This window comes from Neodiprion pinetum, chromosome 5 (assembly GCF_021155775.2).
Source record: "Neodiprion pinetum isolate iyNeoPine1 chromosome 5, iyNeoPine1.2, whole genome shotgun sequence".
In the NCBI taxonomy this organism is placed as follows: Eukaryota; Metazoa; Arthropoda; class Insecta; order Hymenoptera; family Diprionidae; genus Neodiprion; species Neodiprion pinetum.
The window spans coordinates 24,730,971-24,757,333 of record NC_060236.1 but is presented as its reverse complement, the minus strand read 5'-3'; the positions used below and the strand labels follow the sequence as shown (position 1 = coordinate 24,757,333).

Below are 26,363 nucleotides of genomic sequence, written 5' to 3'. Positions count from 1 at the left end.
CGAGGACTGTATAGTAACCGCTAGTAAAAATTTCTCTCTCGTTGTGTATTTCTGCAAGACAAAGAGTGCGAGGAGTGAACGACGTCTTGAGTGTTGGAAATTTTCGAGGGCAGGTGAAGAGTACATGTGCCTGCTCTTCTCTTCTTCTCTTCTTCTCTACGTGTGTACCGAGAGGTTCACTTGAAACGATCTTCTCGACAATTGCAGCTCGTCTAGTTTATATGCGTGGCCAACCTTGTAAAAATCCGGCCATTCTTAATACGAGAGAGAGGTTATGATCGACTGTCACTTGTCGGCCGGTCGATTCTAGGGAATTTCTTTTTATCGGCGAAGTTTTGCTTCAGGCTGCGAAAATAGATGTCAGCCAATGAAAATTAGGCAATTTGAATCGCGCGCGCTACGAGCAGGTCCTTTCAAGAGAGCCTCTCGACATAAATCCTAACGTCTATCTAAGTATGTTCGCTTGTAACTCCAGAACCGCTCAACCGATTTTGATTCTTCTTTTTTCTGTGTACAGCTTCAACGTCTGGCCAGAACTTGGAAGACATTTCGTTACAACCGGATCAATACTTTTGAAGATATAACGATATTTGTAAGCGAAATCGAAACGTGATCGCACAATTGTGAGAATGCTGATTAAACTCTTACAGATAGAGGAAAGTTGTGTGGAAAGGTTTTAAAGCTCTCGATGAGCTCTGCAAAAAAAGTCTACGAGAGCATGCTGCTATGTTTGATAGTTTTGCCACAAAAAGCATTTGAAAAGATTAGCGAGTGGAGTCACGAGGAGCTAGTTTACAGTCAATGAATAATACATCATCAACGCGACCCCGTGTTGTAGGTATGTCGGGTATATAGAACGAAGACAATGTTAACTCACCCTGCATTGTCAAGCCATCGGCTTTCACCGCGACGCTATGAAGACATTGAGCGTTTGTCACGCAAACCAATCGCAGTTTGCGTTCGTGGTGAAAGGAGAATTTCCATATAGAACATGTCAGGGTTGAAACCTCTCGCTGCACTCGGCGTGCAGAAATATTCTTTTTTTTTTTCTTTTTATCTCTTTCAGAATCTTATTTATGCGGTTTTTTACTATTTCTATGTATCCAAGGCTTGGTTTCAGACACTTAATAGTTGCAAGTGGTTTTTTAATAGGTGCAAGAAATTGGTAATGTACCGGATTTTTACAGTGCATTGACTCAGGATTTAAACGAATCTCCTAAAATTATGTTAAAATCTTATGACTCATCTTTCAGTTGATTGAATGCGAGATATTGAATAAAAGCAGGCTGCTGCATTGCTTGGAAAAATGGAAATTTGTTTGAGGAGAATCCAGCTTTGGAATCGTTAGAATATGAATCGTAAGTCATTCGTGATATTTGATGGGGAAAGAAACAAGTGTTTGGAAATGTAGAGAAAATTTCAGCAAAGTCGGGTACGACGAACATTTTTTTCAGGTTTAATCATACTTAGCGGCCCAAAAGGTGGCATATTTTCATCAACCGGAAGTAAACAGAAATGGTAAAATGTCATTCGAATAACTGTGATCATGTATTTTTTTTTTTTTTTGATTAGCCCACTTTGCCACGGTCTCCCTTAATTAAACATGTCGAAAGATTTATTCCAAATCCAAAAATTCCGAACACATTATTTCCCAATAGCAGGTAAAATAGAAACGGAGTCTTGAAAAGCAATACCTCAAACGGTGATTTAAAGACGCTATGAAAAACTTTATTTGTTCTAATTACTAAAAACTATTGCAATGAGTATTGTTAAAACAACCGTTTGGATATTGCTGAAATCGCAATAAAATATGGTACAAGATAACGATTCAATGTAATCAGAAATGTCAATACTCTATTTCTTTTGGCCAAAGCAACAGTGAATCTGTTTGTTCAGAAAACTGAATTTTCTTAATGATCGAAGCACAGCGTTAACATGAATTTACTGTTCCAAGTTATGATAAAATATAAAACGAGCTACCGTAATAAAAAATAACACTAACACATACCTACCAGGTTTTCTGGTTCCAGCTACGAAACTCATTTTCATTTTGTATCTGTAATTACATCTGTTATTCTGATTTGATGATAACTGAAAATAGTCAGCACTCCGCCGTTACATTACCTTCGATGTTCCAGATGGAACAATTGTATATCGAAGTGCTTTATACCGTCGCGAACACAGTCGGTGCCAGCACGGGACAATACGCCCACTACAAGGAGGATCTCTACAGATATGCCCAGGAAGCCTTCGGCGTTCCTCAGGACCAGCACCGGCGTTGCCTCAATATCGCATCGGAAGAAAAGGTCAGCCTTCAAATTCCTTACAAAGCAGGCGCACGTCTCAATCTCTCACGTTTCATCATCTTCCATTAGGTTAGAAACGTGGCTTTTTTCCGTCGACATAAGTTTCATGTTTTTAGGGATTTTCGGAGTCTAGGTCCACTGTTTCGTGGTTTCCGGGAGAAAATACAACGAAGAATAGAATTATTGCTCAAAAATATACATTGAAAACCCCAGTTTCTCGCATCGAAACCATGAGAAGAAAACGAAGGTGCAAAAACAATTAATCATCAATTTTTCCCGTTCCGCCTCTGGGCTAAGTTGTCACACTCCGCAACTTTTTTTCGAAAATTCGAAAAGCTGTATTGAAACTTGCGTTGGAGCGACTAAAAATTTTCTCTCGGTGTGCCAGGGATGCATCTGCAGTTCCCTAAATCTGAATCGAATAAAATTTTACTCGAGAAAATTCTGACAATCAGACGGTAAAAAGTGTGATAACTGGGACTTGTATCTCCTACATTGAAAATGTGTGAAAAAAGAATTTAGTTCTTAATTGCTAGGCTCAAAAATTCGTATGGATAAAAACCTTGGATTTCAAGCGTGCATGTTAATCGATTGGGATCGTAAACGAGAACTTTTTCACTGAACGATTGAACCCCATTTTTGGACAATTCATCACTAATTCGAAACATGCTGTAACGCTTCAGAATCCGTCTACTATAATTTCACTTGTAACCGCTAAATTCACACAATTTGATCAATTCATTGGAAGTTTACAATTAATTAATTATCATTGTAACAACCATCCGACAACGGCGGTGATTCTTTACCCTAATATGTACAAGTAAAACCAACCGGAAGTGTAGGTTCACTATTACCAATCATCGCGTAACTATCAGACAACGGAAGCTTATCCATTATCTTTATAATTTTCCACACACTCTCCTTTTCTAAAAACACTTGAAATTATGCTAGCTCCCAAACACCCGACACCCTCGCTCTTACAGTATTATAAATTCCTTGTTATCCCGTTAATCTGTTGCATAAACGAATATTAATTTTCCATGGCATAAAAATTGCCTGTCTTGTCACGTCGATTCGTTGCCTGCGCTCATTTACCTAACCCAAGAACCATTCACAGCCCATGGTACAGTCCAAACGTCCTGAGAAGGATCTTGTAGCTCTACGCTTCTGTATTTCCGCTTCGTTCTCAATTATCGTTGCGGAGAGCAATTGGCGCCCGACGGGTAATATTTTTTTAATAAAATGCGACCGGCCGCGGTGTCGCAACGCGCAAGCAAACTTTGCGAGTAATGCTTGTCCGAGGTTTCATCGTGACGGTGAAACTGCGTTTCCAACAAGTTGTCTGTTTGAAAGAAAATTTGCCAAGCATCCACTGCAACTTCTCTAAGAAACTTTCCACTAGCATCGAGAGCCTCGAATGCTTTTATACTTGGACTGTATTTTCTTTTACCTTTTTCTTGTTCCTTGCAGCCACCCATCGTCGTCCTAAGTGTCGTCGTTATCGAAGCGGATGGACTCGAGGCGAAAGACGCTAATGGTAAGTCAATTTTTTTTTTTTCCGTAGCAAATCCCCTTGACGGCACTTCCCATAAGGTACTCAGTGAGCTGTCGGGATTATTTACTACTGGTGTGGTGAGACCGAAAAGTTTCAATAACGATAACCGGCAAGCTCGTAAATGTTGGGGAAATATTTTCATCCTCTGGCTTTGTCATTTATTTGCCAACTTTTTTACCGATGATTTTTGCGTCCGGTAATATTTCTTTCATGGGTTTCATGGAGGGGAAAGAAGCTGTGGAGATAACTAAAGATAGTCTCTGTAGCGTATCATTTTTCTGAAATATGGCCGGTTCAGACAAAGCTTCAAAAATTTATCTCGCTTTGGGTTCTTATTCGGAATAAAGCGTGTCTGAATTTTTTTATTTCACAGCTGTTTCTTGTAACTTTTTTTGAAAAACTGTAGCGTTAAAATAGATTGGGATAAACACTGTACACAACCATTATTTCAAGCTTATAGCATATTTAATTCCCGAATTCGAGTCTGTGAACAAGTTTTTTCGTAACTCTACTCAATCTACGAAATGAGTACAGCTGTCAGGGAATTTTGCTCTCACTTGCGATTATTTTTGACCAATCTATCTAAGGTTGCAGAGCTTTTTGAAGAGGCTGATGGGCCAAAATTTAATATTTTTTGTTGGTTCTGTGAAAAAATCGTTGATATACATCGATTATATGAATTAAGTTGTAGTGTTTTAAAGTTACGAAGATCTCTTCAAAAATGCTTACTAGCAATAAGGAAGAAAATACATGAAAATACTTGATTTTGAGTCGGTTGAAAATGTTTAGAAATCTAGTGGATTCGTTCGATTTCACTCTACGATGGCTTATTTTATTTGAAAGAGTATTTTCTACAAATACGCTGGAATTTTTGTTTTTACTATGTCGGCATCGTTACATATTTAAATATTAACGATATTGAATCGACCACTGGAAGAAAAAAATATAGGTATGTTAGTATGTCATTCTCGGAAATAGTCTCATAAATAAGATGAACAATCTTGGATGGAATTCGAACGAATTTATTAGAATTGAGAAAATTTTAAATCGATTTAAAATAAAGCATCAATTTCAGAGCTTCTGTTCGTAATTTCGGTATTTCTTATTTCTACATTTCCGAAGAGATATTCGTAGTTAAAAAACACAGGAATTTGATGAATATTCAATTTATAAAGTTAAATACTCCGATAAAGTTTTGGTCAACCAACCTGGTCAAATGAAAATCAAAGTACTCGCAGCACGGCAGGAAATAAAATGTATATTCAAACGTGACTGCTGAATTTATCGTCAACGTTGCATAATGACGTTGTCACAATTACGACGGTGTAATAAACGTCTCGCTTCACAGGGTCGCGTACGCTACGTAATAAACAAAGATCGCTGCAGGCAGTAATGAGGTAACGTAGTTGGACCCTTACGATAATCTGGTTACTTCGAAGGTAACGAGCGTTTGTTTGACACAACGTTAAACGTCAGGGGTTGTAGAACCCCCTCGATGCGCTCGTGTTATACCTCCACATTCTACCGATGCGGGCCAATTAGAGTCATACTTCAGCGCTAGTTCCTTGAGTCTCAGCTTCGTATCTCGGGAACAGGCGAGCTTTTCAAGCTCGAGGTGAAAGCGCGATTGTCTGACAATAAGCATATCTCGAATTTAGGTGAACCGGAATGAACGTCTGACGAGGAGAAGATCACTCAGGAATTTAATGTACGTGTCATTTCGAAATTACAAGGGTTTCAAAAGATTTCAAAAGATTATAGTGATGTCAGGAAATTCAAGAGATTTCGAAGGATTGCAAAAAATTTTAAAAGACTTGAAGAGATTTCAGACGATTTCAAAAGGTTGCAACAGACTTTAGACGATGTCAAGTATTTCGAAGATTTGAAGAATTTGGCACGACTTTAAAGGATTTTAGGAATATCAAAAGATTCCAAAAAGTTACAGGGACTTCAGAAATTTCAAAAGATTTCAAAAGATTTCAAGAGATTTCAGACGATTTGAAAAGATTACGTGAAACTTTAGATGACTTCAAATATTTCTAAGATATCAATAATTCGAATGGATGTTAAAAGATTTTTTGAAAGGTTTTAGACGATTTCAGGAGATTTTGAAGAATTTCAAAGGATTGCAAGCGATTTCAAGAGATTCCTAATGATTTCAGGAGATTTCAGAATATATCAAAAACTATAAAAGATTTTTGAGTCCCGAAGATTTCTGAGGATATTAAAAGATTGTAGATTATTACAAGAGATTTCTAAGGTTTTCAGAAGATTTCAAAAATTTCAGGGGTTCTTAACCCCTCGACGTCCGTGAAAAAAAAGATTTTTAAGTATCAATAGAGAATAGATTTCTCAGCAATCATTTGTTTGATTTTATTGTGTGCAAGAGTAAAGTATTAACTTTCTCAAAATACGCTCTTCGATGTTATTAATTTTGCTGTGAATCACACTGAATTGTGAAAAAAAAAATGCACGGAGTTGGTTTATTCAAAATGGCAAAACCCAAATAAATGCAAGACTTTGGAAAAATCTCAATCGACTGAACAAAGTGGCACCGATTTTTTGTTCATTCTTTTTTATGCATTTAGAAACTGCATCGATTCATTTTTTCTCGATGGTCTTTTTCAGGTGGATACATATTTAGGTAACCGTTTTCTCGTAATCGAACATATTCGTTTCATTCACTTTTTTACCGAATTACGAAAGCTGTCATCCGGTCATTGACATTTTTTCTCCGAGGCAAAGAATGATTTCAAAAATTCAGTAGAAAGTGAACAATCTTTTTCTACGCAAAAATAGCTAGAATATCATCTGTCAAATTGCAAGCTGTGAAATTGACAAAAAATTCTAACTCTTGTTTATCTTCCACCGGTTTTTATGGTCAAATACTTAACGGGGTTACAGCGTTACAATATTAGCACAAATATTTATAATTCACTTGCAGTGGATGCGGAATAATAAAAACGAAAACAAGGGATTGAATCTCATCTCTTTGAGATCGCTAAAAATCATTTAGTCATTTGAAAGGAAAAGAATTCGCCTTTTGTCTTAGCCTCTTCGATCAGACGGAGACACTCGCTCGTGTTGGATGAAAAATTCACCCGTAACTCAGACTCCGATATTGGGTTTCTCTGAAACCGACTTACGAGTTATGCCGCGTCATGTCTCAATGAAATATTCCCAAACTGCTTCAGTTGATTTTTATCCAAGTTGAGCTTCGGTGTTTGAAGCTATGCGACGTCCAAAAAACCCAGCAGCTCTATTACAAATCATAATACTAACCATTTAACCACTTACAAGGGTTTGAAATGGTCTTGCAGCGGGGTTCCAGATTTTTGTAACATGTCTATGACATAAAAATTTTCTTGCTGTGATTCGGGGAATTTTTCGAAATGGAATTTGAAAGTTGACGAACTTGAACATCCCAGTAAACTTTGAGCAAACGATAAATCGATTAAGCAATGATGAACATTACGAATTGTTGGGTGGCTTCATGTTTCCAGTAAAAGAAAAGAAAAAACGATATTTTTCGTAGGTGCTAAATTATATCAAGGTAACGATTATTAAAACCAGCGTAAGAGAATGATTTGACAATCATGGGACTTGATGGGAATAAAAATGGAGGACGAGTTTTAGTCAGCTTTGAAATATTTCAGATACTGTATTGTTTATTCTCTCTAACATTTCCAGATGGTCTCTGAATATTTAAAGCCAAATCTCTCTATTCGGAAAAATTATTCATTCAAATAATAGCTCAGTCGCTTTCTTCTTATTGTATTAGAAGTTACGAAAAAATACATCCGCATACAAACCGCGACAAAAATTTCTGCGTCGATTAGATGGAAAATTTTCAATTCTTCATAACGAAGAAAACTTGATAAACGGAGTCAAAAAATTGTCGGACTTTTTGCCATTCATCACTGAGGTTTTTACGATTTTCCGACAATTTATACCGAAGAGAACTGACTTTATCGGGTGGATGATTAAAATGCGGTAAATACCGTGTAAAAAGATTTGCCTTTTTTCCAAACTTCCCCGTCTCTTCGTCGTCGTTCTTCTGTCCGTCTGAAATTTTTTATTTTCTCTTTTTCGTTGAAACCTTACTCCAGCAGTTACGCACAGACGGTTTTTGATTCAACCGTTTCCGCTCGAGCCTAACGCGGGTTTAACGAGCTATATATATGCGTATAAAAACTCACACAACGGGTAAAACGTAAATAATGTTTCGCCTAACCTCTTTCGGTGACTCTTAAACCCGATATTACGGAACCCCAATAACCATGGGTATGGGGCCAATTCAAAGAGCATTACAGACACGCGGAGGATCAATTTCTGTCGGGCAGTAAATATTTCGAATAGCTTTCAGGAGCGAGAGCCTATCGTTGCCCGATTGTTAGTAAGCCGAGTCATATTGATCCCCCTTCGATAAATGACACCCTTGCAACACAATTCGCCCTCGGTATATGAAGCGGCAATAACAAGAACAGCAAGAAAAACAGCAAAAAAATAAAATACACGTCGATTGCTGCCATGTATAATATCAACGAAATGAGTTGAGAAGGAAAATAAATAATGGGTGAATTTTGCAGGAGCTTATATCTTGACAGTCAATTATTTAATTTGATTGGAGTTTGGTTTGTTCGAAAATATTTGGATCGAGGTTTGTTGATGGATTTTTATCATTGGAATTAATTTGTATAAAGCATTTTTATTAAAAATAACGTCAACTCCCCCGCTCTGTGACATATTTTTCAGTGGTCACGATATTTAAAACCCGGGTCAACCAATTTTCTTTAAATTTGTGGACAGTATTTTTAGATAGTTTATCCTTTCTGCCACCATCCCGATTTTCTCAAATTGTTATAGTTTTTGGGACGTTTGACAAAGAAGTTGAACATTTTTTACATGAAATTGGATTTCAACTTCAAATCGTCACCAATTTGTTTAAGGTTTAGAAAAAAAGTCGGAACACGGTAACGGGGATAAATTAGCCAAAAATGATGTCTCCGAATTTCACGTAAATTGGCCAAACAGTTTTTAAGATATCGGAGATGAAGCGAAATTGTGGACGTTATTGAGAATAACGATGCTTCCAGTTGAAAAAAAAAAAAATCATCAGAATGAATCTCGATCTGCATAATTCTGAATAAAATAAGCCACAATAAAATTAAATAATTGGTCATCGAGATGCAAATTCCAAAAATTCACACACTTTTCAACAGTCTCCTCGTACACGCCCCCTTAATCTGCAAAAATGAATTCGATTTGACTTTGCACCTTTAATTCACAAATTAACAATCTTCGATCCAGTTCTCATTCAGATTAGTCAATTCAGAATCGCATTGATTTGTTGTTGGTAGGTTGAAGCCGGTCAAAATAATGAATCCCGCAGAAGGGAACCTGCGTTTTATTTCTCCCAGATGACGAGAATCGTTGTATCGCACACGGACTGGTGTTATACGAAATCGTTTTCGAATCCCGAAATTTCCCTGTGATACATTATTTTCACTCTCCCACGTCATATCAGATTACTTGAGGTCAAATCCGTAATAATTATCACAGAGAACGGTAGGAATTTCTACCTTCAACTCGTTTCATATTATTTACCTCGTTACGTTAATGATGAGAGTGATAATAATTACATAAAACGTGCCTCTGTTCTTTGGATTTTTGAATCCGAGTTTAGTTTACCGTTTCAGGCTTTCATCGTGTGCGGTTTGTATGCCAATATCGCTGTTTCCGGCAAGCATCCTTCGTCGTTTAGACGGGTTGACTTTACGAGCCGCAAACCGCTGCCGTTATACGCTATTATAATAGATTGGTAATCGCGCTATATCATATGTGCGGTGAAATTGAATATTCCGGCGTACCTAAACTGTTTGTCTCGATGGAATATTTACCTACTTATGGGAAAAATCGATCCCATTTTTTACGTCGAGTTCACGCGATGTAGCTGATTCCGTTTTGACCGTCTTTTTCATCGTCTTTCGTCCTAAACGATTTGCGCCATACGTTTCCAGCATTGACGATCGTTATCGGCAAGTCCAAAAAATTTACCACCGCTGTGAAACAGCGTCCTTTCAACGTGAATTTAATTCTTCCACCCCATAACACGCGAATAACGTGACGACGATCCCGTTACATGTTTTTCCCTCAAAAATAGATTTCAAAACGAATAATCTAAAGTAGACAGGCTTCTAGATCACCGAAATTTTTCCACGTCCCCGAATCTACCCACTGCGCATGCGCAAAGGCGGGAAGTATGAAATGTGCGCTGGTAGAATGCGCAGACGTACTTTACCGACGCGCACGCGCAGTATCTAGATCTCGGAACGTGGAAGATTCGTATGACCCAGGATCGTTGTTAAAAGGTATTTTTAAACGATGAAACCGTGATTGTTCAAGGTTTCAGCGACCCCTACTGCATGCTGGGTATTCAGCCGGGTAATGGCGGAGCACCGCTCAGTCCTCAACCAAATTTGAGCGCTCATTCACCGCACACACCGCCGGCGTCACCCAGGCAAGCGACTCGGGCCTTATCTGACGGCGGTGACAACGACAATTCTCATCACGAGAAGCTGAGGAAGCATCACAGGTACACGATGCGTATATTGCTAGATTGAATTTACCATGGATGAATGAATGTTACACGTGCCCCGTATCTTCGGAGCATCGACAATACTCGAACCGTTGTTATAAAGACAGCCATTTTAACAAACTTTTCTAGCACACGTAAGAAATGAGGTTTTCTTCCAGACGAGGTCAGGGAACCGTTGAGTCGTGATTTTTTTTATCGCCATTTTAATAATATCAGCTTTTTGTGTGAATTTTGATTTTTATAGATCCATTTTGGATTTTGATTACAATATTGAATGTATGAGAGCTCTGTTAATCTGACTGATCGTTTAACAGCAGTTGTTTCTGAAGGACCAGTTTCGCTTTGTAATATTTCTCACGCTTTTGATTGTAAGATCGGTTTTTATAACTTTTTTTTTTTTTGTAACGATTTCCTGGCTTTAACGGCTAATTTTTTTGCCATGTAATCATGATGTAACCTCAAGTGAAGTGATATGGTAATCGGGGGCGAGGTACGAGTAATGAAAATCAGATAATGAATAAGCAGAATCAATTAGCTCGATTAGGACATTAAATATTGATGCAAAGTGATGCGCAGATAACGAACATCGGAAAACAGAGAATTAGGGTCTAAATTATAAATATATAATTTTGAGAAACGGCTAAACAAAGATATAATTGAATATCTATAATTGGAACATGAATAGAATGTGAAATTTTGCTCGATACTTGGCTGGAAAATTTAATCAACCTTCAGGTTTCAACTTTGCATGATGATTATTCCTTAAGGGAAATGATGAGAAAAGCAATCTTTGAAATTGACGCGCTTTCCGGAAATTCTACTCCATAGTCTTTAATTTCCGATCATTCTATACAAATTGTTAAATCATGTAAATAACGCAATGAGTTTGATATTGAATATTTATTGAAAAATTTTCCGTCAACAGACATGTTTAATATTACTTGTAACAATGATTAAGATCGGACATTGTTTATGCATTGAAAAATAATCATCGATTCATTATTAACAATATTTAGTAGGAAGTTACGGAGAATAAATTTAAGAGTTATTTCTGGCAATTCGTATGAAAAAACGATAGTTAAAATAATTATGATAAATAAAAAGGACCAGCGTTGATATTTTCATATCGACCGTTCAACCATGCCAGTTTTCAATCAGTTTCAGACTATCTTTCAAGCGTAAGGAACACGGAAGTCGTCGTGAGCATCGAGACTCACTCGGCGGAGCTGTTCCAGCAAAGTACATTCGTGCCACATCGGTGAAACCGCACACGCTGAGTCCACGATGGGAAGAAAAATTTCGCTTGTGAGTTGACAACCGTTTTTACCGATAGATTGGTTCGCTGTTTTACCGATCCCACGACCGGTCATTCTCCTTGTAACAAAATAAAAAAAAAAAAAAAGGGGGGAGGGGGGCAAAAAGAGAAAATCAATTTATATCTCGATTCAATCTCCAATTGCTGGGCTTTGATCATGTAAAAAATATCGCGGAACGGATTTCCGGATCTTTCACGATTTCAGAGTTTGCGATGGATTTCATTCAATTTCGTGAGGGATTTTACGATTTTTACTTCGATGTCGGTAATCCCGTGGAAAGACTTTGTCCAATGGAGAACGAATTGATACAAGATTTCGTCAAATTTGACCGACTTTCGTCTGAATTTCGGAGAATCAAAACAAGTTACACGATGATTTTGAAACCTTGTCGCAAGAGCGTATACCAAAAATGTTAAAACTGACAATTTTATAAATTTCAATTGAAAATCAGCCGACTTCGAAACAAATCGATAAGTTTCGCTGTAACCCAGCTGCTGTTATCCTGATGGGTATCAATTTACATGAAAATAGAGCTGCGAACGAATCGATGCTGTGTTTATTCGGTAAATAAGTCAGTGGTGTGAAAATTCCTGATATATTGTGAAAAAAGTTTCCCTCTTCCACTCGTTGAAAATAATTCTGAAAATTTTCTTCAAATATTTCTATGAAATTTTTATAGAATTTTGTAAATTGGACCTTCTTGGAATTCTTATATCTTCGTAGAAAATTCCAATGGGCGTATAAAATACATGCAATCAAGAATATCAGGAGGAAGAAGAATTTTTTTCAACAAATTTCACCGACTTGACCTTTCTACACGAATAAGAGAACACGAGACAAGCTTATTTGGAATTTTTTGTTCATCTCGTCTGTGCAATGAAATTATTATTAGCGAAATTTCACCATGGATTTATATGGATTTCGAAGGATCTAATTAGGGACAGGAAAAACTGTCGAACTGTAACAAATTATTTCTATAACACTTTCCTTTCTTGTGAATAATGTCAACTCAACTTTTAATCCACCTCATTTTTATGCCACAATTTCAGCGACATAGATGACATAAACACGGATATTTTGCATTTGGATATATGGTGAGTGTAAATATTCCTCTGGAATATCATATATTTTTACTTGTGTATTTGGATCGCTCCTACACGTAAACGATCGGTAGAATGTAATATATACTCTATTCCAAGCGCACGGTTTGATGATACATTCGAATATACTCCCCCTCCTCCCGATTCCAACCCCACGTATATCCGCCATGATTGAACTGGATTCCGGAATTCCGTGCACGCGCTTCATGCTCCCCCACCATTTTCTTTTGACGACGGGAGCCCCATTTTTCAAATAATCACGGCCGGACATCCGCTCGGTGGACACGGCATTCATGATCAATGAACCGAAACGCATGGGAAGATAACTTGACCGAGCTTTAAATGAACCGCCGACAATTAGGTATCCTGCATTTAGTTCTCCAAGGTGTAAATCTCAGCAGTGGTTAAAGTTGCTGCCTATACTTCATCCAGTATCAAAGCACGCGAACTTTAAGCACGTCAATTCTCATTCCGTGAACGTTAAAGATAAGTCCAAGTGCAAGACGTTTGAATGAAATTTACTTCGGCTATCTCTTGATAGAGATTTACGTACCACGATTATGTGTTTTGGGAAAAACGGATTCACAGAACTCACAATCAGATACGTTTATTGTTCTAAGAATTAGGGTGAGAATTATTCTGACTTCATTCGAAACCGTCAGAAGTAACTTTAATTCATTTCATCTTTTCGTGAAAGAACTTCGTATACTCAATAATTGTAACCACTTGAAGTTATTAAGTCATTTGAATTGAAGTTAAGTCAGACAAATTATTTTGAGTACATCAAGTCACTCCAAGTTTTGTTGTCTTGAAGTGAGATGACGTTTTCATCGTGGATCAGTCGTCAACCTTTTACGAAAGCCGTGTTATACTCACGTTCCGACTTGATGAAAAAACAGATATGCCGTCAGTTTTCTCAAAAATTTCACGAAAGAAGAAGCATGCGTAGATCGCACATTACCATTCACAGTTTTGAAAGAAAACGAATCTTCTAAATGTAAGCTTTAACGTCAAGTCGCGATATTTTAAGTACCATATAAAAAATTCTAGCAGATTCATTTTGCATTTTCAACTTCTTCAAAGCCTAACGCGATGATTTTGTTTGAAACCTCTCGAGCCTAGAAATATTCTGGGATGAACTGATGTACTTCTGGTTTTGAAGAGTTAAGCCATAGCCGTTTTTACGTATTTTCAAACCACACCGATGTACCTCTTAGCTTTGCGTATTCGTACCTGTGAATGGCTTTTAAAATGCCAGTAGTTTTGTGTTTCTGACAGACATGGTTACAGGGACCACGATGACGAATCCTCGGTGTTTGACGCCGTGAGCAAACTAAATGAGGTTCGTGGAGTCAAGGGCCTTGGAAGGTTCTTCAAGCAGATCGCTCAGAGCGCGAGATCCGGCAGTCAGGATGACTTTCTCGGATGCGTCAATGTGCCACTCCAGGTAAGCCTCGCCCCCTTCAGCTGAACCTTGATAAGCAATTACCGAGGGATATAAATGTGTCAATTCAATACAAGAATGGCGATTAATCAAATCAATCGAATCGCCAGTCACCACTTCCGTTCTTATCACGTTCTTGTATGAGTCATTTTTTTCCGGCGAAATGTTTTCCAGATCAAGGATAAGCGGCTCAATCTTCATTCGAGTCTTTCATTACCCCTTTTCCAACTAATCACGAATATTTTGTGAAATTTGAGAAACGTAACCGATAAAAATTCTACAACCTTCCATGACTTCCTGCTCTCTTATAGACAGCACTTGTGGACGTAAAAGTAGAATGATATAGAGGATGAGGGAAGAGGTAAGGGGGTAAAATAAAGGGAGATTGGTGTCGCGGTTCGAAAAATGCCCTCATCTCGGCACCTCGTTACCCCTAAAGACTTTACGCTTTTCGCTTAGCACCGATGCGCTGTGCTCAGCATCGCCTCATACGACCCCTGAAACACCGCAGATATGCTCCATCCTCGTCTCCTGGGTCCTTTATTGTTTATCCTTCCAAGTTGATTTGCATAAACGATTTACGGATCGCCTGGCAACCGGGCCACTGTATCATTATACCCTATTTGCTGGGAGGAGCTAAGCGAAGCGAAAGTTTCGTGTCTCAAGCGCGAATATCTTACTCCGGAAGATCCATTCCATAAGCAAAACTTTCAGGATATTCCAAGCACGGGACTTGACTGCTGGTATAAGCTCGAGGCGAGGACACAGCGCAGCAACATCCAGGGAAGGATCAGACTCAAGCTTTGGTTGTCGACTCGCGAGGACAGAGGCACCTCCGAAGAGGACAATTGGGGGGAGTTGAGGCAGCAGGAAAGGCTCTACACTATCTTTCTTAATCACGAGATGAGCAAACAAGGGGTGAGTATTCAGGACAGGATGTGAATGACTGTGGATCCAAAATTTCAAATCGAGTAACGAACGATACCCAAGACAAGTAATCTGTAGTAGTTGAAACGGTACCATAAGAAAATTACTCTCGTTCCAAAGTGTTCCAAGGTATCAATAATTCTATCCGAAATTCACCTATCAGGAAATTTTCTCGCACACGCTTCCGACATTTTGCCGATACGGTGCATGCTTGTATACTATTGCTACACTGACACCACTCGAAATTTCATACAATGATGAAGACAGTGCAAGGTTCATTGGCATGCTGTGAGAATGAGTGAAACATGAAATTGCTAGAGTTGCGATTTCTTGTTAGAACGAGTTCACGGGCGAGCTGCCTCAGACGGCCCTGACGATCCTGCATCAGCATGCAGTTCAAGGGGATGTCACGGAACTTCAGCAAGCCTTGATTAGGTGGATGGCCACTTCGAGGCAGCCGGGCGTGGACCCAAGAACTCTGCATCGTTTGTTACAGGCAAGTTTTGAAGATGGTTCAAGTTCGTAGTTAGTTCCTGTTCACCGCGCAGACGTCAAACCTGGCGAAGCTCTTCGTTTAACACTGCGTAACCGAATACCTCGAATATACATATAGAGTGTTCTGAAATACCGAATCACAAGTTTCCTCGCCACTCTTCCGCCAACCGTGTTAATCGTACCTTCGAACATTGCCGGCAGTTTTCAGACCGGAAATATTTTCACCGGGGAAGACCAACCGTCCATTACTAGCATACTTAGGTTCTATTTCCAGTCCACGCTTAGATCACGCACATAGAACTGGACTAAGACACTACAGACAACATTATGTCTATCTCGTTGAGTAGGATCTGGACTCCCTGTGGCCGACAGACACGCTTTCCAGAGACGAGGAGCAGTGCTTGACCGACTCCTTTAACGTCTTTCTCGAAATGGCGCTGAACCAGGTTCGCCAGCATCGCGTGCTCTTCCCACCTCTTCACAGACCGGCAATTGGAAGGCTGGACTACCTACTGAGGTGAGATAAATTCGATATCGAGTGCACACGAGCCTGACGTGACAATTTCAATCTGTCCGAAGGTGTCTTGGTCTGCTCTCAAATATGAAGGCCTTCTGGAAGTGCTGTCCGTTCAACAAGGAAATCCGAGGCGAAATCATCACCGCGCTCAGGAAAGGGACACACGACTGGTGAGTTTGGCTATTGATGCAGGACTGCAATTACAAAACTACGGATGCGTACGCGAATACTTGAGAAGTCTGTATCAGTCCTTTGTCCAATCTTTTCATCCGTCACGTTCGTACGTGTATGTCCATACAGGTACGAGGAGACAATGAACCAAACGATGTACTATGACCGTGAGCCTGACCAGGACGCGGATAAAGTGCTGCAAGATTTTACCAACTTGGTAACGACGTTGTTAGTCGACCTCCAGCAAGGGTTGCACTACTACAATAGTCTCTTCGAAAAGTAAGTCGAATCGAGAGCTTATTATTATTCATAATTTTACGCTGTCCCGCTCACGTTTGTTTCCCACAATGGCGTCCTTGCCAGAAGCAGATGGCAAAGGCCGTCGGGTCATAAGTCTTACCATTCATGAATGACAAAAGAAAGAGTTTCTCTCAAGAGTGGTAACTACTCGCAATGCGAGAATGTAGAAATCCTGCCTCGGAAGTAATTGGAGAACTCTAGCGTACTTTATTTCGCCATTGTAATTGTTCCTCATCGAGACTTTGCCGGAGAAGTTAAACCTCGGAACTCCAACACTTGCATGCAGGACGGGTAATTAATTGTCAACTGCGTAAATCTCAAATGCCTCGCCCAATTGTAACGTCTAGACAAACGTACCTAGCCAGTCTCATGACTGTGAATCGTCTAAACAACCCAGGCCGTAAAAAAATCGCAAAAACTTTAGTTTCAGCTTCAAGAATTCACAATAACTAAAAGTACAAATGCTTGTATCGAGTATAGTGCGAGATGTGGTATGCAAATTGTTATGAAGACATTTGTTCAATCTTGAACTCGAATCGCATTTTTTCTTTCAGTACGAACGGAGTTCCTTACTTCTCTGCCGTTTACAAGCAGCTGGAGAAATTGGTAAGTATATTACATATTCAGGGGAAGAAGAAAAATTGTAACAAAACACTGAATTATTGCTATCAGTCACGGCATTCGTTCGTGATGTTAGCTAACTGACATGTATTATAATCACAATCTTTGGGGTCAACTAGAGCGAAGTGTATCTTACCATAGAGTAAGTATTAAACTTACGACACATGGATGAATACTTACACTCTGATAACCGAGTTTTGCATTTACATTTTTTTCAAGGGGGGTTGAGGGGCGAGTTGAATTAGATACTAAGAAAGCTCGCTTCGCCCTAGTTTCCCCCCCATCGCTAAGTTCAGTGTCTCGTTGCTCGATGTGCTATGTTTGGCTTTACATGCTTTTGATCATTTGTGACGTCAGCCAGCTTATTCGCAACAATAAACTCCAGGCTTATGCGTATTGAGCAATAAAATTGCAGAGTTTCAGAAAAATCCGTGAATAAGAATGAAAATTGAAGTACCAATGAACATACATCACTTTTCGGGACTTTTCTGTGGCGCTTATTCACGTTGATCAGGAGATTTGAATTTCACTCTTCGATTCTATACATTTCAAGATTGCGTTACTTATACCTATATTCCATAAGTCAGATCGTATTTGAAAATTTGGCGAATGGTATGATTATAATTTTATCAATCAACACGATTAAAAGATCGTTGTCAGCTGGTAATATCGAGGTACCCAACTGTAAACGAGATGTTTGTCCATAGCTGGCGGAACACGTGGCGACACACATGGAGCACACATCAGAGGTACTTTATATCAGACACCAATGTTAGTATCTCACCCCTCTATTTCTCTCTCTCTCTCTCTCTCTCTCTCTTTCGCCCTCTCACTCTCTCTCTATCTCTCTCTCTCTCTCTCTACGCCCTCAGAACTATATTCTTTATTCAGTATACGAGCATTGACCTCTGCTATAAACTATACCTTATACTATGTACCCACTGTAAACACATCGCACACTGATTCGAGCATCGTTATCGTTGTAACCTCTTTGCATTTTTTCAAATGCATGCGACTTTCAGGACAAACGTTCGTGTAACTCGTGTCTAATTACAATCTGATCGCTCTAGAATGATTAATGCCAATGATTCTCAATGACTATAGGATAAACAATTTAGGTTACGACATGAACGCATAGCCCGCTATACAGAGTTTGGCTTATGATTTACGTGATAGAACTTCGCAGACGTAAGAAAAAAAAAAAAAAAAAAAAAAACGACAAGTCTTATTCACACTATCGCACCTCCCCCATTGCTATACTGCCTAATGCCGCATGTCAGGCACAACGTACACGTACAGAATTTATTGCTCGATTTTATGCCATGCGAAAGCTCTATGCTGCTTGCTTTTTGTACTGTATTCATAATTCGATTAGTAGTATGTGAATGTATGGTGTTTTACGTTCTTTCAAAGTTGTGCTCCCTGGTGTACAGAAAAAAAAAAAAAAAAGTAATAGATGTTTGATATGATTTATTTCACCCAGATTTTTTCAGATGACGTTGAGTGACACTTGTCACTCATATCGGGTAATGTATAATGTTTCCGGATGCGTAGATATAATTACAAATTTGTCGACCTTTCTTACAAGTATCAGTTTAAATTCGATTCCCCATTACTTACGCTATTTTACGGTTGATATGTAATTTCAATGATAAAACATTATATATTAGGTTTTAAATATTCATATACAATCGTAATAATATTTCCGGAATAATATTCACGCACTGTGCATGTAATTTTATTTGTCAGATCCATTTTGTGAAAAATGAAAAAGTGTTAATGAGGTAGAAGCGGAGTCATTTGCCATTTCGCAATAAAAATTTTCTCTTCTATTTCATCATTTTTAAACCTAGCCCGGTCGCTATGTACTTTTAATCCTTACCTTGTTACACGGTTTTCGGTATACGTTGACTGTTACATAGGGTCTTGTGCTTCTTGCCCTTATTTTGGCTACTTTACGTACCGCGAAAATTCTGAAAAAAATTCATGCATGTTCTACGAGGTGTCTGGTTGAAGATTAAACAGTTTGTTCACTCGATTATTTATTTGGGAGAAAGCCGGGTGCCTTCTAGTTTACAAAATATACACACCGAGAAAAATTGCCTTTGTTATACCATATTATACAGTTATAGTATTTATACAACTATTAAAAAAAAAAAGAAAAGGCGACGACGGAATTAATGTCATTTCATGTCGATTATTTGGACATAGTGATTGGGCCAAATTAAGCGGATGAATTTTAAATCTTTAAACAAAGCCACGTATCTGTGGTTTTTTCACAATTATCCTTCAAATTTCTTTTACACTTTTCGATCAGCGACATTAAACGATCGTTCGGTTGAAAGTAGATCAGTAATAGCGGTTCGATGAGACATAGAACTAGAGTGTATAATTTATAATTCCCGTGTGAACATTGACCTCAGAATTACGATTCGAAGCTGAATATTTTCTGCCGTGCGCTATGCAAGCTTATCTATAATAGCTATGGGTATTTTTCTGTCAGATAACATCAGCTTGTGGAAATTGCACGCGCAACGTAATGTGCGCCAGTCGACCATTACTTATTTCCACAGAGATCGGTGGTGATAGAGAGCACGAAATAACTATTCTAACTCTGTTAAGGGACAAGTGTAATGAATCGTTTTCAACGAAGGGGGAAAACGTAGATTCCGTCGCGTAGTAATTATTTTTCAGGGCAAAAATTTTTTTTTTCTCCGACTTTAATCTTGATTTAGTTCGGTAATTATCATTAAAACGTGTAACTGATTTCATTGTTTAGTGAGACGACACAGTTGCTCTAATTTATAAATCAAGCTACGTTCATTACCGATATAGTAAGTTGAATTTCAACATTTCAAACGTTATTGTACTTTGGTTTAATCGGTTTTTCCTCCCTTGAGTAAATGTTATGTGTAGCAGTTCTGGAAACGGAATAAATAAGCTTTGAAGCAAAGTTTAGTCTCACAATTTGAAAATTGCATATTATTTTATGCGCAAATCTTTCTTCGTCATTCCGGTTGGAAGGAATAAAGAGTAAAAAAATTCTCGACGGCGATTAGGAAATTATCTTCCTTAATTACATGAAATTTTTGATAAAGTTTTAATTTCGGCATTTGTCCGACTGAACATACATATAAGCACGAGATCCGATGCCGCCATCAGCCTCTTTCCATTTGTCTACATTTCATTGTCGGCAAATGTTTGTTGGAAGAAGTTGAACCGTCTTCTTCCGCTACTCCATACCCGTGTCAAAACTTTTTTCATACTTCTATTCTATCTTCCATCCAATTCGACGACTGTATGCCGACCACATTTCGGATGGATCAACTTTTATCCTGAATAGATACTCACTTTCTTTCAGACTTTATTCGCTCAGTTTGAGATGAGGGGACTTTTTCCTGTTTGACTTGTAGCTTTCTTATTGTTGGTTTTCAATTTAGCACGACTCCCTCATCGCGTCTTTCGTATCGAATCAACACGCAAACTTTGGCCATCCTGGTTTCAACAAGTTCGGCACATGGTTCTCTTTGAATTTCATCCGTGTTTGATCTAACATTAAAATATAACATAGTCCGACAGAGATGTGGATTTTCATACATTTTATTTCGCCTTTTATTTCCACGTATTTTAATCGATATTCAAGGCGCTATTTCCTCGGCATCGTTCGGAGAAAAATGCGTGTTGAACTCATCGTACTTTCCAAATTTCTTTTTCCAAAGAAACGAAGCTCTATGTTTTGTAATCGTTATGTTCTAGGCAGAAAAAAAATCGTGAAAACGGTGATTTGAAATTTTTCAACCTGGCGGAAGAAAAACATAAAAAAATTTTATCCTTTTTTCACTTATACTCATTTTTTGCTACGGCAGTATAAATTTTCGTTTGGTGAGACGAGTGGTGACCTTTTGAATCGGAGATAAATCGGAAGCCCTGCATACTCAATGACTTTTCTCAAGTACTTCAACGTTTGCTGTTGAAAGCATTGTAGCATCGCGAAATCTTTTATGGGCAAAGTTTCGTAGCGTGTGAATTTCAGTGAATAACGTAAACTTCTTATCGCAGGTACACAATGAACTTGGCGCTCGAGTTACAGCCGCTTGTCTCCAGCTCCATGGGCAGGGTCGCGATGAAGAATACGTCCTTCCCCCAGGAGCCGAGATCGGGACACCGATTTTTGAGTTGTACTTAGCACTCCAAGAATTCGTCAAGTAAGCATGATGGGATTAAGAATTGCAACTGTATTTTAATACTGGCCTAGACTTTAATTCTCCGACAACTAAAGTGAAGTTTCTGGTGTTGAGACTTACTCGTGACGTTGCTTTGTGCTCCGCGGACAAAGAAAAAAAGAGTACCGTTCAAGGATCTTGATGATAAAATTTTTCCGCTTATTTAATTTTTTCTCTATTACGAAATTTGGAAAATATCTAAAATATTATTCAAGAAGAAAAACGTATCGAAGTACAAACACTGTTTTCCTAATAAATGAATCAACCCAGACATGAATCCTTATCGCTTGATAGAAACTTCTTCGAATTTGATCACAGCTACCGTTTTAAAAATTAATTATTTACAACGCACAGCAAAATTAGTAAATGTATACGATAAAATAACGAATTTGGTACCTTTTTGAAAAAAATAACGTCCAAGCTTTATTTCTCGGACATAAGTAAAGAAGTGAAAAATACAAACACACATGTATGTATTTGTTCGGAAATAACAAGATTTGGTTTTGTAGCTTATTCTGAGCTATATAATTATTGTGATGCATTTCCAAAAATACCTTTTTCCGATCGGTTTTTCAGCATGAAAGACCACTTACCGCAATCAGATCACAAGAGTTTGGCCATCTGCTCTTACTATCAATGGTTTGAGCCAGCCGTCGACAAATGGCTTGATCTGGCAAAGTTAAAGGCTATGCAGAGGATCAGACGAGCTGCTGATCTTGACCGTATATGCACAGGCGAGCTTATCGTTAAGCACTGCACATCGGCAGTTGATGCAACCGCGTGTTTCTACCAGGTACGTGCTGTAAAATAGCTGAATAAAACTTGACGTGAGAAAAAAGATACGTAATTGCGTCGTAATCCAATGTCGTTCGTTTTTCGTTAGAGATCTGCTGATTGGCTTTTTATTTTTCTCACTGAATCATCGCGGAAAATGTGTTTCAGATAAAAGAATTCTGGAAGCAATTAGCCTGGCCGGATCTACCAGGTTCATACAATTTCGTCTTGAAGATCATCGATGTGAGTCCGCACTCTGAATAATTCTGCAAAGAAATCATAATTTACGGCTTATTTTGTCAAAGAAGTATTCGGATGCTTGTGTAACTTGTTAACCGACTGAATCAAAGTTCAGAAAAGAATCGAACGTGAATAGGAAAGAAAAATTTTCGAAATGTTCTTGATGCTTCTGAAATTGACACCTTCCACAGATATTTGAAAAAGGTTTGTTTCACAGGCGATCTGTAGTGCTGCTAACTACTATGCAGAATTGACGCATCAAAAATTGGCCGAAAGTGGCTACTACGAAGAAGTAATTCCGTACAAAACAACAGATGAGGTAATCGCACAGGTAGATACCGCTTCGCAATCGTTACCACAACACACGACCGCTTGGCATTTAGATTTCATTTATAATATTACTTACATCACGCTGTCCGTAACCGAAGTCGATTGCTCGCCGTTTTTTGTCTTAAGTAGTCGTAGCTTTGATAAGGGAAAACAAAGTTGCGTTTTTTACAAGAACCGCAATTTTTCTTAAACTTCTCCAAGGACCTCGCATTGACTCGTCGATCCATTTAATATGCAACAGTTCAGATACGCTGGATTTCACGATTCCGAGATTTTTTGTGACGCCAGTTTTGCGAAAACTTAACGGAATTCAGGTTTGAAGTAGTATTTAAAAAATAGACGAAAAGTTCGAACCGTGCTGATGCATACGTTGAATGCTCACAGCGATTATTTAGAATCGGTAAGTTTCAGCATCGATATTTTCCCTGTCCACTTATTTATTCAAAGTCTGTATTGTATATTATCATAGTTGTAGATCCACTTAGCAAACGTTCTTTCTCAGCTTCATGCTTCGCTTCAAATATAGAATATTTAAGCGTCAGCTGCAGCTTTTCTGAATTACTGTTTAAACAGAAAATGTGTCGTGCTTGGCTGTGATATTAATGCCTCATTTTAAAACGTATTTTCTCGCACATTAAAAACACAATAACCAGATATGGCAACTCAGCACACCAAAAAAGGTTTAAGAAAGTTGAAACGGACTCATTTCACAGCATGTATTTCGATGAAAAAATTTGAAACCTGGTAATTTGCGGTAAGAGCCATCGATTTTATTTTTATTCTGTCAATTTTCTGCAATTAGAGAAAAAAATCAATTTATCTTCGCTGAACGTAATCCGAGTATTTTTATCAATATAACATATCGTAACAAAGAACAAATTCTGAAATGGTGGATATATTTTGAATGGTCAGGATTTGAATACAACTTCGTTCCAATACAAAAAAACGTAACAAACGAACAGTTTCAGTTCACCTTTTGCAGAATCTATATAACTTACAATTCATTTCCTGTAATCTGTTCCTCAAGCCAAGCGTTAAAAAATAATAACTGAAAATTATAATCGCGAGTAAATTTCCGATCAGTTTGATTTCACTTTTACAGATGTGCGTCGCCATCAACGGTCTGGAGTACGTAAGGCGTTGGCTCTTGAGTCTTGGAGAGGAGCTGAACGTCGAAGGAGTCCTCAAGTCTCTCGAGGGTCAGGCTGGTGACTCGGTCAGACTCCAATGGCGCCACGCGTTGGTCTCACCACTGGACCAAACGCCGGGCCAAATGCTCTTGTTCATCAATCAAATAATATCGAGAATCGGAGCGAAGGTGAGGCTGCGTGGAAGAAACAGCTAATAGTAAGAATTTCGAACGAATTTACGATTCCCATTCACCTTCGATTCCTTGGACGAATTCGTTTGCTAGATGAGGGCTCCGCTCAAGAAAACAATGTTCCATCTCGCTTGGTCTCCGGACTCACTTCCCACCTCTGAAGCCATGGCGCCACTCTTGGAATATTTGGACATTCATTTGGTGATACTGAATTCTTCTCTTCTGGCGATTAACTTCCATAGGGTCCTGCAGGACGTTTGGGAGGTTGTTTTGAGCGAATTGAGCAACCAGATGGACGGCAGTACCGGGGTGAGTTTTTTGCGATGGTGCACACCGAGTTACAGAATTCATACCGATCGCTTAAAGTGTAGATATTAAATCGAGGATCGTCCTTTTGCGATTGAGGTTTAAGTTAACTTACCGTAAAAGTTCTACAAATGACATCGAAGATGTTGTTTAAAAAGCGTTGAAAAATATTCTGAGCGTAATGAGTCGAAAGTTGAAAAATTGTAGACCATATATCAAATTTTACAGATCAAAATAAAGATACTATCACTGTGATGACTTGTGAACTTTTCTCTGTCGACAACGGTTACTCAAAATCAACTCAAATATCAAGCGTGAAAGGGTGACCATCCCCTTAAGTGAAATTCACGAACATACGACACTTAATACAATCATGGTTGCTTCTAGTCATCAAATTATACGCATGAGAATAACAAAACTGTGTAAAAATATGGAATCGTGTCGTGAATTAGGTTATACAATAAAGTCTTTTGTGTTCTCCCGCACAGAACAGCCGAATCTGTTGTTGAGAGATCCGGCAGGTAAAACACGGATATATTAATTCCTATTATCAACCGCAGGACAAACCCGCAGTATTTTACGAGAGACTTCACGAGGCTTTGGACCTTCTCGTGGATTTCTTTCACGCCGAAGAAAAGGGTCTGCTCCACGAGGTCCTGCGATGCGAAAGGTTCCTTAACGTCGAGGAAAGGCTGCAGTACCACAAAACTGACACCGCCCTTCTCATAGACAGATATTATCAGCAAAGATTGCAGGTGAATAATGCGGCTTCCAGCTGACGAAAATGTTTTTGAAATTTTTGGCCTTTGACCACGCCTTAACCGTAAAGTACTTCTGCACATTCTACCTGCGCGTATTTCATATTTTCCACAATTACGCATGCGCGGTAGATCGATGAAGGAATTTTCATTGGCTAGAAGCACCGCGGTCTATTTATTGACATCGGACTTTGCAGATTCGTATAAAACCCCGGACGTTGTTCTTCTTTCTTTTTCTTTTTTTTTTTTTTCTCTTCTCGTTAAACGACATTATTTTTTTCCCGCAGGACCAAATAAACACAGACGCTGTTGAATACGGCGTTCTATCGGTGCGAGCGTATCTGAATCACGATTCACTTTGCGTTGAGGTTCTCAATGCCCGAGATGTTATACCCCTGGACCCGAACGGATTTAGCGATCCTTTCGTTATTATTGAACTTTTACCCCGAAGGGTGTTCGCACATTGTGCCGAACAACAGACCAACGTCCAAAAGAGAACGCTCAATCCAATGTTCGACGAATGTTTCGAGTTGTGAGTATATCGTGTATTGCGATTTATGATAATCGTTTCAGCGTATGAAAGCAAAGATTTTCGTCCTCAACCAAAAACTTACGATATATGATTTGGGTGATGCAAGTTGTGCTGAAATGTGATTTTCATACCAAACTCAGCTTGACAAGAATTTTTGAACTCGAATGAGTTGCTTTTGACGAACCTAGCCTACACCTCAAGGAAATCGTAACATTTTTCTCGTGCACAGTTCCGTGAGTGTAGAACAATGCCGAAGTCCCGACGCGATGATACTTTTCACCGTCATGGATCACGATGTTTTGACGGCGAACGACTTTGCGGGTGAAGCTTTCCTCGGTCTGAGCAGCATCCCTGGCGTCGCGGACTCGAATGCTAGCATAGACAACTTCCATGGGCTAAAGCAGCAGGATCTTCCACTAATGCATCAGAAGAATAAAAGTAAGTTTCAAAGCTGAATGCAAACAGAATTTAGATAAGATAAGAGGAAGCTTTTTGAATCAGGTGGAAATTGTTTTTCGATGCAATATAT

General features: G+C 38.8%; 1 protein-coding gene across 5 annotated transcripts in view; it reads left to right on the top strand.

Annotated features, from left to right (window-relative positions):
- Positions 1-26,363, top strand: part of unc-13-4A (BAI1 associated protein 3) — a 111,498-nt gene that overhangs the window by 82,802 nt on the left and 2,333 nt on the right. For 3 of the 5 annotated variants that reach the window (XM_046626299.2, XM_069136205.1, XM_046626300.2), the window contains exons 5-26: positions 2,139-2,306; positions 3,777-3,843; positions 10,267-10,456; positions 11,618-11,764; positions 12,825-12,869; positions 14,166-14,322; positions 15,034-15,237; positions 15,584-15,742; positions 16,089-16,258; positions 16,321-16,428; positions 16,559-16,708; positions 17,284-17,335; positions 18,058-18,099; positions 21,410-21,555; positions 22,150-22,366; positions 22,516-22,590; positions 22,805-22,918; positions 24,020-24,235; positions 24,332-24,547; positions 25,105-25,299; positions 25,590-25,834; positions 26,064-26,272. In XM_046626299.2, coding sequence (XP_046482255.1) covers positions 2,139-2,306; positions 3,777-3,843; positions 10,267-10,456; positions 11,618-11,764; positions 12,825-12,869; positions 14,166-14,322; positions 15,034-15,237; positions 15,584-15,742; positions 16,089-16,258; positions 16,321-16,428; positions 16,559-16,708; positions 17,284-17,335; positions 18,058-18,099; positions 21,410-21,555; positions 22,150-22,366; positions 22,516-22,590; positions 22,805-22,918; positions 24,020-24,235; positions 24,332-24,547; positions 25,105-25,299; positions 25,590-25,834; positions 26,064-26,272 — 3,292 coding nt within the window. The remainder of the gene's footprint in view (positions 1-2,138; positions 2,307-3,776; positions 3,844-10,266; positions 10,457-11,617; positions 11,765-12,824; positions 12,870-14,165; positions 14,323-15,033; positions 15,238-15,583; positions 15,743-16,088; positions 16,259-16,320; positions 16,429-16,558; positions 16,709-17,283; positions 17,336-18,057; positions 18,100-21,409; positions 21,556-22,149; positions 22,367-22,515; positions 22,591-22,804; positions 22,919-24,019; positions 24,236-24,331; positions 24,548-25,104; positions 25,300-25,589; positions 25,835-26,063; positions 26,273-26,363) is intronic. The other 2 variants (XM_046626301.2, XM_046626302.2) reach the window with 2 other exon arrangements.